The sequence below is a fragment of the Symsagittifera roscoffensis genome, chromosome 9, assembly GCF_963678635.1.
Source record: "Symsagittifera roscoffensis chromosome 9, txSymRosc1.1, whole genome shotgun sequence".
Classification (NCBI taxonomy): domain Eukaryota; kingdom Metazoa; phylum Xenacoelomorpha; order Acoela; family Convolutidae; genus Symsagittifera; species Symsagittifera roscoffensis.
Window position 1 is genome coordinate 20,023,339 of NC_087070.1, and position 11,831 is coordinate 20,035,169.

Genomic DNA, 11,831 nt, shown 5'->3' on the forward strand with positions numbered 1-11,831 from the left:
CTTCTCATTAGAACAAAATTTACCGTTTGCTGTGCAAGTAGCTCTTGTGTCCCAGACACGATTAAGCATCAGAATAGTCGGTTGCGATGCATTTAGCACAGAATGTTTTGACTAAACTTAGTTTTTCATTTTTAAGAGTCGATGAACGTAGTGAAGACTTATGTAGGTTTTGGAGTTTTTTTGTGTGTTTTTTTAATGAATGCACATATGTATATTTACAATTTTTGAGATTATTTTTATTTATTTTCTAAAGGTAAGCAAAATGCGCTCTCCAAATACGAAAGCACAAAGTGCGCTAAAAAAGCGAAAAATTTCTAGTTTCGAAAGTGGAATTTAATTTTAAGATTTCGCAGCGGAGTATAAAATTAACCCATTGATCCCATTTTTAACCCATTCTAAGGCAGTATACTCTAAGGCTGTAAATATGCGATGGCGTCGGTTTGATCACATGGGGGTTAAATTTTTTACTTTTGCATTTTTTGCTACTTGAAAACTCGCATTTGCAAATTTTTGCTTGTGTTTTTGAAGTGCAGCTTCCCCTCGTGTTTAATTTAGTAATGTTAGCAGTTCCAATGAATCAAATTACTTCTCCATTAGATTCCTCTAGAAACCAAAAAAACCAAAAGTTTTGAATAGGATTTTTACAACACTTTTTAATAGCAATGGAATCACGAATGAAAAGGCTTGAATACGACGATTAACTCAAATACATCTGTCGTTAGTTTTCGGTCCTTTATTTAGCGTGGACAAAAATTGAAAAAACAAACAACTCTTTGTTTTAGCTACACCTTGAACCACATCGAATACCTATTTGTGGTCGTGGTCATAAAATTTCTGGCTCAATGAAAATTTGACTTCATTTTAAAGTAATCCAGTAAAATATGCGCCAATTGAGTCTTGCGCATTTGAAAAAAGTTATATCTAAATATAATTCATTTTTTCTAAGGAAAAGTCAAAATTTTTTGAGGCTCAAGTTTATCTTTTCGAGTTTTGATTTTTTCGATTAATTCAAGGCAAATTTTACTATCGAACATCAAAAGAATAAAAGTCACGGAAAACGTGATCGAATTCTAGTTGCGAAGAGGAATTAATTTCAGATTTCCCAGAAAAATAAAAAGATTACCTATCGATCGAGTTTTCTGAAATGGGTTAATTTTATCAAAAAAGTCAATGAAAATTTTTTCTAGAAATTTAATAAGCTATCTTTTTTTTAGAAATTCGAAAGTTGAGATTTTTTTCAAAAAAACCAGTCAGTACTTTTTGTTCTGTTTGCTTGCGTTCATTGACTCTTTTCCAACTGTCTGTGGGCTTTGTTTGTAAAATCAAATTGTTGCTATTAGTTTTTCCATCTTCAAGCCTGCTGTAATTTGCCCGAAAACCAAGTTAAGACTGAAAGACGTTTTTAATTCAATTTTCCACGAATAATTTTGAGCTACTGGAAATCGCGTTTAAAAACAAAGACACTGAAAGGGACATCAAATTAAGCTCTCCAATAGCAAACCTATTTGAAATTTCCAAAATAGTGGTTGATTAATTAGATTTCTAGCGGCAGAAAACCCTGATTAATAGTAATGAACGTAGTGAGTACTCTTATATAGGTCTTGCTGATTTGTTTTTCAGAAAAAAAGTCTTAAAGTTTATTTACTTTCAATTTTGATTTTTCGCGGTATGATTTGTGATTTTTTTAAAGTTCAGTGTATTTGCATTGTTAAAAGGAAGGCAAAGATCACTATCGAACAGCAAAATGTAAAGGTCACGAAAAATGTGATTGACTTCTAATATCGAAAATGGAAATTAATTATCTGATTTCCCAGTGAAATAATTGATTTACCTATTGATCCAGTTTTCACAAATTGGGTTAAATTTGACAAAAAGTGTTCATCATAATTTGTTATACAAATTCTCTTTGAATTTGTATTACAAATTATGATGAACACTTTTTGTCAAAATTAACCCAATTTGAGAAAAATGGATCAATAAGTAAATCTTTTATTTCACTGGGAAATCTGATAACAAAGGCCATCTATTTAAAGCCATCTATTTTTTTCTTCGAAACTCAAAAGTTGCAGTTTCCTTGCGTTCATTACTCTTTTCCAACTTTCAGTTGACTAAGTTTCTGGTTTCTCAAATTAGTTAGGTTAATCAGAAAGTGGCTCGTAAAAATTTTGGAGATGGAATCTATACAATTGTAAATCTCGCCTGTTTTTGTGTTACTCCTTGTGTTAATTTTTTTACTCTATTTTGTTTTTCGGCCAAACCCAACTGATATAATTTTTGCACTGTGACGAAAACACAGCTCTTATCAAAGTGTAAGTAAGAGTAAAAAACGTAAATTATTTCTTGGTTCGAAAGTATTTCAACTGTGAAATTCCAACATTTTTTTTGGTTTCCTTGATTTCCTTGAGATTTTTAAACTTTCTATTGGCTATGGTTTTATACATGTGGAGCGTAGTGTGATAATTCGGAAACAAAAGTTGTACTTTTGGTGGCATTTGTGAATCAGGAGGCTGCAGTACCATGTGCTTTGTGATTTGATTTGTCATGTTAAAACGGTTGATTTCTTAAAATTTATTTGATTGAAGAAAAAAAAGATATTTATTCCATACAACAGTACAATAGTAAAACTCCTTTTCAAAAGTTATACGACTCTGTTTTTCTCGAAACTTTTCAAGTGCATATAAAAAATTTGGCTTTACACTTAGCAATTTAGGGAATGATGCATAGTTAATGTGATTGCCTTTAGTTTGTTATATCATTCCAAATTATTAGATTCAAAGTTTTTCCTTTTGTGCATTTTGAAGCTCCTGGATCTTTTGCCGCTCTCATCTTTGTGTTTGCGAAGCTGCAGCTTCGCCTCTGTTCAATTGCTGTAAAAGCCTCCTTATTGAGTTTTTCTGAAGCACTGAAGTTTAGGTAATTATAAAACTTAAATTTTGATTTTTTTTGTTAAGCATAGCATCATAATTTATAGTTGATCTGTGTTGAGCGATGAAACTAAACACTTTAGGTCACCACGAAGGTAGGACACCACAAATATCGACTCCTGTCAGGGCCTATTTTTGGAAAATGAATTTTTTGGCGTAAAAAATTGTCAGCTTCTTGTTTATCTTCTTATTTTTTGTCTGCTTAGTCGAATCCTGTCAGGACCTGTTCTTTTTTCCACATGATTTTTTGGCTTGAAAAATTGCCAGCTTTTTTTAATTTTCTTATTTTTTGTCGGCATAGTGGCCCCATAATTTTTACTGATGATTTAAGCAGTTTTCACTATATTCCGTTTTTATTCTTAAGAGTAATGAACGTAGTGAGTATTCTTATATAGGTCTTGGTGATTTTCTTTTGTTTTTTTTTCAGGCAAAAGTCTTGAAATTTGTTCATGATCAGTTTTGATTTTTGAACAGCAAAAATGTAAAGGTCACGAAAACTGTGATCGACTTCCAATTTCGAACATGGAAATTAGTTATCAGATTTCCCAGCGAAAGAAAAGTTTTGCCCTTTGATCCAGATTTCTCGAATGGGTAATTTTAAACTAAAAAGTGATCATCATAAATTGTTCAAAAAAAACAGAATTTTAAGGCCATCTATTTTTTTCTTCGAAATTCAAAAGTTGCAGGTTTTTGGAAAAAAAACAAGTCAGTTTGTGTCAGTTTCCTTGCAGCAACTGGTGGCAGTTGGCTATGTCTTCTATATTGATGCAGGTAATTGAAGTAATTGAAATTGTGCTTAGTTTTTTTGTGAAATACTATTTCAGGAGTATGTTTTTTTTCGGAGTCTTTTCTTTGGTCTTTTCATTTTCCTCTTAGTTACAAGAAAGCAATAAAGCTTAGTCCTATGTGATTGTATTTTTTTTTACATGAAAGTTGATTTTTCCCGTTTTTCACAAGTGACTCCTCGGTCTGACTTTTGCCAAATTTGTTTTCACGAAGAATTAGTGTGTTATTGAATGGCTCGATAGCTCGCTTTCAAAAACATGAAAAATCTCGCAGTTCTTACTGTCAATTTTTTGCTTGAAAGCCACTAGCTGTTTCATTTGTATCACAAGTGATGCCAAGCTTCGCGTGTAAAAATTGCTGAATGTTGACTTAAATTCATTTTTTTTCGAAATATTAGACTGTTGAAAATAGTAAATTTGAAATAGAAAATGTGAAAATTAGCACTGCATGAATAATATAGCCAATCTAGGTGAATTATTAGCTAAATTCTGTTCTATAATGTTTTAAGATGAATAATGGTTTTGTGCGTAAAAACATTCCCAACATCCACAGAGGAGTATGGTTTTGTTTTGGGTTTTAAGTGTTCTCCGCATACGGAGCTTACCACGGCTACACGAGCTACCAAAAGGAGTGAAGTTAACAATTCCCCCTTATTTATGACTCACCAGAGAACGCTTGCAGCCGATATTGAATAAAATGGAAGTCCCATAGATTATGGCGTTTTCCCTCGCTAATCAATCCGACACAAAAGAGTGGCGTGGTTTACGTTGAAGCCATTTTGTCTTTTTTTGATTTTAATAATTTTTATCTTTTTTTTGACAAAAAGCGATTTTTTTTGAAGGTTTTCTTTTCAACTTTTGATTTGTCTTTCATTTGCTGGTAATCATAGTCATACATTTTTATATAGCAAGTGATGCGAAGCTCCGCTTCTCCTCTGTATTGAATGATAGGACTCAATAGCACAATGGAAGCGTGAAACCTCGAGATTGCTTTTCAGTCTCGCATGTCTTATGTCTTTTCTACTTCGTTTTGCGAAACAGCGAAGATTAATATCCTTAAGTATACCCTATTCACCGTCAGTTCAGCAAAAAAGGAACATATCTTCTGATTTTGGCCTTATATCTTGTCTGTCTTCTGGAATATATCACGTGTACGAGGCTACCGGAGGATCATGGGGCGCAGTAGTGGTTTCTATTGCTGTAGGGTAAGTACAATTTAAAAACTAATGGAAGCAGACAAGGTGAACTGGGAAAGTAACATCAGGTTAGTAGCTATGACATGTAATGGCTGTGTTGTCCAGCATAAGCATTGAACGTGATGTAATCCATGAGAATATCAGCATTCTTTGAGTGCTTCATGCAATACTTATAAGTCGTTTAAGAAGAAAACATCTAACTTGTCCACGACTCGAGAATCTAAATGACGTCTAGTAACAACAATCCGGGTTGCGAAAGATTGTGGAACAAAACGACAATATCCTTTGCAGTGGTTTTTGAGTAGGGGTAGTTTGTCAATATACGCGCTCTAGCTAAAGAAACTTGAAAGCAGATGGAGTAATCTACTACCCAAAATTCAAATTTGAGAAAAAAATTATAGAGCTTCGCATGAGTAATATACGAAAGTGTCTAAGGCGTTTGCAGAAGAGAAGTTTTTGTACGAGAGTTTTTATTTAGCTCTTGTGTTGTAGCACTCGTGTAGTCCTCTTCAAAAATACATTATCACTTCACAGAAAGAAACTTGATCTAAATGAAACCAACGCTGTCCGAACGTATCTGGTGATTCGAAAAGCTAAACAGCGGAGGTTTGGAACTGATATAAAACAAACGAGTGGTGGATTTGATTTTCTGATGGAGAAAAACAGCTTTGCTTCGACCCTTCGGAAGTTTGCGCCTAATATGCTTGTGCATATGAGTTTATTTGTCCCTATGTGAGTCATGTTTTGAATTCTAATTGAAAGTTCCATCTACTATCTGACCGTTTTCCAAAAATATTAGGTACCAACGCAGAAATATAAATTAAAATCCACTATTTTAAAGTATGAACGAAGAGTTTTGAACTCACCAGAGAGTATTCACGCAAATTTTTCTACTTGGCAATTTCGGCTTTGAAATTTAATTTTTTGAGCGCAAACGTAAGAGCACCTTGCTATAGATTTGAAATTGACCAAAAGTGACCAATCTTATTATGAGATAAGTTTTTTCAATTCGATGACAGCTTTCTTTATCGAGGTTGGCCATTGAAATTTTTTAAACGGCAAAAGCGATTTCCAACAATCTTGTAAAAAGCTGGAAATTAATTTTCAGGCGGTAGCAATTAGATCCAATTAGACTATAAGATAGATGTTTGAAAGTTGGTTTATAAATGCAAGATATTAAGATAACATCTAAATCGTGTCGCCTAGTCGCACCTTATTTCTGAATACAAATCAAACCGTCCGCGATTTATGAGCTTGACCCCTACATAACAGTTTCATTTCACGTGGCCTTCATGTTTTTGTTTTAATTTAAATAAAAGCACATTAATTGCCAATCAGATTTGAAAATAGCCGGAAACTTGATATTATAGTAGCTTGGCTGTTCGCCAACTCTGTGGTGGATTTTCGATTTGGACATCAGAGCCAAGTGCGTATGTTCCGATGATCAGTGATAACTCTTTCCTGTGGCTAGACAGTTTATTCTCTCCGTGTCTCAGCCTCCCGCTTTTATTATTTGCTGTACATGTTATAAATTGGAGATTGAATCTCTGTAATGCGGCTCCTGTTCCCGGAATGAAAGGCTAGTGACGTTAAGACGTGGCATGTTGCAATTAAGTTAAACTAGATGATTTTGGCTTGGCATAATTTAGAGATATCGGTTTGTTCTTAAGATTTCTATTTTCTGGTGAAGCCACTTAAAAATCCGACTCAGAAAAATTAAACCAAGCTATCCTATCTCAGAAGATTTTTCAGCCAGATCGTTTTTTTGCATTGAACACATTAAACTGGATGTTCAGAACTGGGCAAACTTTTATATTTTCTCAAACATTGTAGGAACTTAATCTTAAAATAGTTAGTTTTGAGAGTGCAAGGGTGATTGCCACCGGATGAAAAACTTTTTTTTCGTTGGGAACATTATTGACAGAATTGTCGAATTATGAATCCTAGTAATCTCGTCAACTGACTTTTTTGTCAACTGGCTTACATCTGATTTTTTTTCATCACTTTCATTGATTTAACTCAAATGTTGAAGTGCTCAGCTTTGTCTATTGTGAAGTATATCATATTCAAAAGACGACTACAACAAAGGTAGTTGATTACTGTGTATCACGGCTTCTCACTCAAGGTTGTCTCCGCGTCAACGGACTTTACAGCCAATTTTTTAATTCAGAGGATAATATAAAAACGGAAGAAAAGAATGTATTTTCAAAAAGTTTATCGGTTCAGAAAATTTAACGCAGCGTTCTGATATTACAATAAAAGAAACTTACTTTAAGTCAACTTATAATTGCCTTTCCTTACCACTCCAACTTGAAATAAAACGTGATAAAATATTACAATTGTAAAGTAATTAAATAATAAAAATTTGAATTTTTAAATGAGAAATGGCAAAATTATGCGAACTTTCAATTCAAATCTGCTATTTTTATTTAAGTTTGTTCTGGTTTTCTGCAACTTTTCTGCAGATACTTTTTGCAAATCTTCCTTTTAATTTTTTCAATTCAACACAACTGCTTTGCAGATCTTTTTTGCAAACTGTAGCTTCTGGTTATTTGTGGGTGGTATATCTTTGCTCAGTTTCAGTTTTTTCCATAAGGTGCGTCGCCCCATATTCCCCATTTCTATAGCTTGTCGACATACAAAAATAATCTTCTGTCATATTTGATGTTGCCTAAGGATATTAGTGAATATGGTATTTGACTTTTCAAATAAGAAACTGAATTTAAAATATGAAACAAATAAATGGGTTAGCCAATTGCCCACAGGTGTTTATACTGTTTAAGTACCACAGCATGTTTTTGACTCCTCATGAAATTGAACTTCGAAAAAAAACTTTTTTTTTTCTTATTTTTTCTGATTAGTTTTCCAGACCCATTAGTTTTCTAGACTAAGCGATTGAATTAGGTGCAAAAAGGCACGAATGAGCTGCAATGATAACAAAACCAATGTTAATTTTGTAGTAGAGTTCAGTCTCTGATTGCGTGTTGTTCTTAAACGTCGGAAAAACTGAGACAAAAACACTTGAGGTAGTCAAAATTTGGTTAAAAAAACATCCTTAGACTATAGTTCTTTCTCTTTCCTTTGTGAAGTGGTCGGAACAAGAAGTACTTCATTGTTCAAAGAAAAATTACAATTTAGAATAGTAAAGTTTGCAACATGCCACTAACAGCACAGATTAACTGGAGCACGGGTATTTTCCTCATTATTCCCGCACTACAAGCAGTTATTGCGACTCAAGCGCCTCCTGCTTTGGTCTCCTACTGGATGGCTACTGCAATTCTCTCGGCAGCCGAACTCATGTTATTACGAAAACCTGTAAAAGAGTTCAGAAGAAAACTCAATTTGCCAGTTGAAAGTGTATATCTGTTTCCTGATAAAATTGAGGACTGCCTACAAGCGGTGAGAAAAGGTTGTTTTGATGCCAATTTGTCTGCTGCAAAAGCTACTTTCCAGCGATCACAGATTTTGGAAAAAGAGGTAAAAGATATCTTAATGAAATCTCTCGATGAGACTTATAAAAACTACAAACAATAGTTTGTCTGAATTTGATTCTTTTGTTGCTGAAACGACCTCAATGTAAATTTTATTTGTGGTAAAAAAATAAATCAGATTACAAATGTTTTTCCATCACAGTGACATTTTTTATAACACCCAGGTTTTGACCTGCTGGAATGTTATTAAATAATAATAAATGTTAAAATTGTTTGCTATTGATTTTTATTTTCTTCTGATGTCAAACCAAGCAATGAATGGAGCCTTTAAATTAAGTTTCCGTTTGGTAATTTAGCTTCCAGAATGGTCTTTTTAGCATTTTTTCAAAGTCAGGACCCACAATAAGACGTCAGATGGGGTCTAACGAGGTAATACAGTAAAGCAGTGATAGGTTCGAGAAAGTGTACTCGGTTTCGTTAAAAAAGTGTTAGATTGTTTTTAAATTTCTGACTGCTTCGTTTGGGAACAAGAAATATGACACATTTATTTTAAGCATGAGAATAGAGCTTACGATATCAATATTTACCCTTGCGATAATCAAGGTTATTGCAATCAGGTGCTAGGTTGTTTTCTCCGGTAAATAAGTTTGGCAAATTTATTTATGGCAAATTTCAAGGCATGCTCAAATTTTTGAAAATTCAAATTAAACTACGGGAAGTAATTATTTTTTCAAATAAATTTATTGAAAAAATATTGATTTTTCTTTGGAATTAGTAGTTTTTGGCCTAGTTTCCGTCGGGTTCATATTCAGTTTTTTAATGGCATTTGTATTTTCTGGTACTATTTTTTACCAGCTCACTTTGTAAACCATAATTAAAAGTTCTGTAATTTGTCATTTTACCAAGTCTGATTTTGAATAATTTAAAAAAAAAATTTTTTTCGATTAAGCGTTTTCATTTATATTTTATCAGCTTAGTCAACTTATTTTGTATTGCGTAGTTTCGAGACCAAAAACTCCTGTTTGACAAAATTATTTATTTTGAAAATGTATGTGATTTCAAGTTTTTTTTAGTCGCTTTCAATTATTTTTGCTCTTTCTGCAAGTTTTTCGTTTTTCTCGACAACTAATTCATCATTTTAAAAAAAAACTGGTACCAATGGCTGCTATATTGTGTGTCTGCATTTTTATCTTGTCATATTTCACTTTACGCCACCTTCACGACCTTCAAAAATTTCAACGGTGGGATTGTTTGACTCATTTTTTGCATTTTTTTTGCGAAGATCTTTTTTGCTTAAGTCGCTACGCCCTTATTTCTAAAAAAAATTAAGCCGCTACGCCCTTATAAAAGTTATGGCCTCACTCAGAAAAGACCATTTTTAGGAACGTTTTCCTGAGTTTTCTCAAAAACTACTCTCTCATATCCGGGAATAAAGGTTCAATGAAAAAACTAGTTCTGGGGGATCTTCCTTGCGCAAAAATTTTTGCAAATTTATAAATGGCCTCAAAAAGACTCATTGACCGTTTTTGTGAATCTTTTCGACAGTTCTCGAAAACTACCCTCCCAAATCTGGGTTCGAAGAATCAGTCGAAAAAACAGGTTGTGGAAATTCTCCCGGTGTAAGCGCTACGCGCTAATTTTTAAGGAAAATTCTTTATTTGAGTTTTGATAGTTTTTGACACTTTGGTGTATTCCGGCCCCAAAGACCTCTAAAGAACTCTAACCCCAAAGAAATGCTTTTTAGAGCAAATTCTACTTCTCTAGAATAACATTTTTGCTTTTTCTGCCCTATGAAAACTTTAAAGAAAACCCTCCGTTCATTAAAAAAGTTAACGTTAACTGTAAGCATAACTGAAAAACAGTCACAAAAACTTGAGTCAGATATGCTCATCTTGGATGAATTTCATTTGACGCAACCAGTTAACTTTTCGTTTTACAAGTTTTCCCCAAACAGATGGTTATTACACATTTCTTAGAAATAGAGCAAAATATTTTTAGTCAGGTAGTTCCAAGATGCGTTTTTTTTCTTTGAGAAATAGAATATTAGCCTTCAATTTATTTTATTCATCTTTTTACACCGAAGACTTTAGTCAAGGTGTTATGGTATCGTGTAACGGGTTTTTTTTTAATGTTGTCTGTTGTCAAGTGTCGACAAATAACGTCCACAGTTATCAATTATCATGTGGGCTGGACTATATCGCGCTATGTCACGTGATTGCGTATGTTTGTTTCTTTATTTGTTCATCTTTATTTATTTAATTATCTGTTCTTCTATTTATTTAATTATGTTTAGTTTGCTTATATTTATTTATAATTTATGTATGTACATATTTATTTTTGTTTATTTTTATCACGTGTTTTGTTTATTTATTTAATTATTCTTTCTTTCATTTAGTTTTGCTTTTATTATTTCTGCGTGTGTATTTATTTATTTATTTATTTTCATTTATTTATATTATGGGTCTGTTTGTTTGGTTATTTGTTCATATATATTTTTTCATGTCTATTTAATTATTTGTACATTTCACTTTTGCTTTTATTTATTTATTTATTTATTTATTTATGTATTTATTTATGTATTTATTTATTTATGTATGTATTGATTTATTTTTTTTATTGCTTATTTATTTATCAGGTGTGTTTTGTTTATTTGTTGATATTTATTTCTATATTTATTTAATTATTCTTTCTTTCATTTAGTTTTGCTTTTATTATTTATGTATGTGTATTTATTTCATTTATTTATTTTCATTTATTCATATTATGGGTCTGTTTGTTTGGTTATTTGTTCATATATATTTTTTCATGTCTATTTAATTATTTGTACATTTCACTTTTGCTTTTATTTATTTATATATTTATTTATTTATGTATTCATTTATGTATTTATTTATTTATTTATGTATTGATTTAGTTTTTTATTGCTTATTTATTTATCAGGTGTGTTTTGTTTATTTGTTGATATTTATTTCTATATTTATTTAATTATTCTTTCTTTCATTTAGTTTTGCTTTTATTATTTATGTATGTGTATTTATTTAATTCATTTACTTTCATTTATTTATATTATGGGTCTGTTTGTTTGGTTATTTGTTCATGAGATATATATTTTTTCATGTTAATTTAATTATTTGTACATTTCAGTTTTGCGTTTATTTATTTATTTATTTATTTATGTATGTATTTATTTATTTATGTATTGATTTATTTTTTTATTGCTTATTTATTTATCAGGTGTGTTTTGTTTATTTGTTGACACTGTAGTTTCAATCAACTGGTCACAGTTTTTCTATTTCAGCTGCTGTGTATACTTGTATTAGGTACACTGTAGTTTCAATCAACTGGTCTGTGTATACTTGTATTAGGTACACTGTAGTTTCAATCAACTGCTGGTCTGTGTATACTTGTATTAGGTACACAATTTATTTAGTTCAATTGATCTGTGTATACTTGTATTAGGTACACGGTAGTTTCAATCAACTGGTCTGTGTATAC

At 31.9% G+C, this 11,831-nt stretch overlaps 1 protein-coding gene across 1 annotated transcript; it reads left to right on the top strand.

Annotated features, from left to right (window-relative positions):
- Positions 1-4,222: 4,222 nt before the first annotated feature.
- On the top strand, positions 4,223-8,654 carry LOC134854292 (uncharacterized). The gene is made up of 4 exons (XM_063870489.1): positions 4,223-4,914; positions 5,398-5,637; positions 6,276-6,484; positions 8,075-8,654. The coding sequence occupies exons 1-4, from the start codon at positions 4,721-4,723 to the stop codon at positions 8,437-8,439; spliced, it is 1,008 nt and encodes a 335-aa protein (XP_063726559.1). The 5' UTR covers positions 4,223-4,720; the 3' UTR covers positions 8,440-8,654.
- Positions 8,655-11,831: the final 3,177 nt, after the last annotated feature.

What these genes read in the sequence shown, in the direction of transcription:
- LOC134854292 (XM_063870489.1), top strand. Translation starts at nt 4,721, where the DNA reads ATGTCTTTTCTACTTCGTTTTGCGAAACAGCGAAGATTAATATCCTTA. An exon ending in GTGGTTTCTATTGCTGTAGG is followed by an intron (nt 4,915 to 5,397) that starts GTAAGTACAATT and finishes CTTGTGTTGTAG; the next exon opens with CACTCGTGTAGTCCTCTTCA. An exon ending in ATGAGTTTATTTGTCCCTAT is followed by an intron (nt 5,638 to 6,275) that starts GTGAGTCATGTT and finishes TTGATATTATAG; the next exon opens with TAGCTTGGCTGTTCGCCAAC.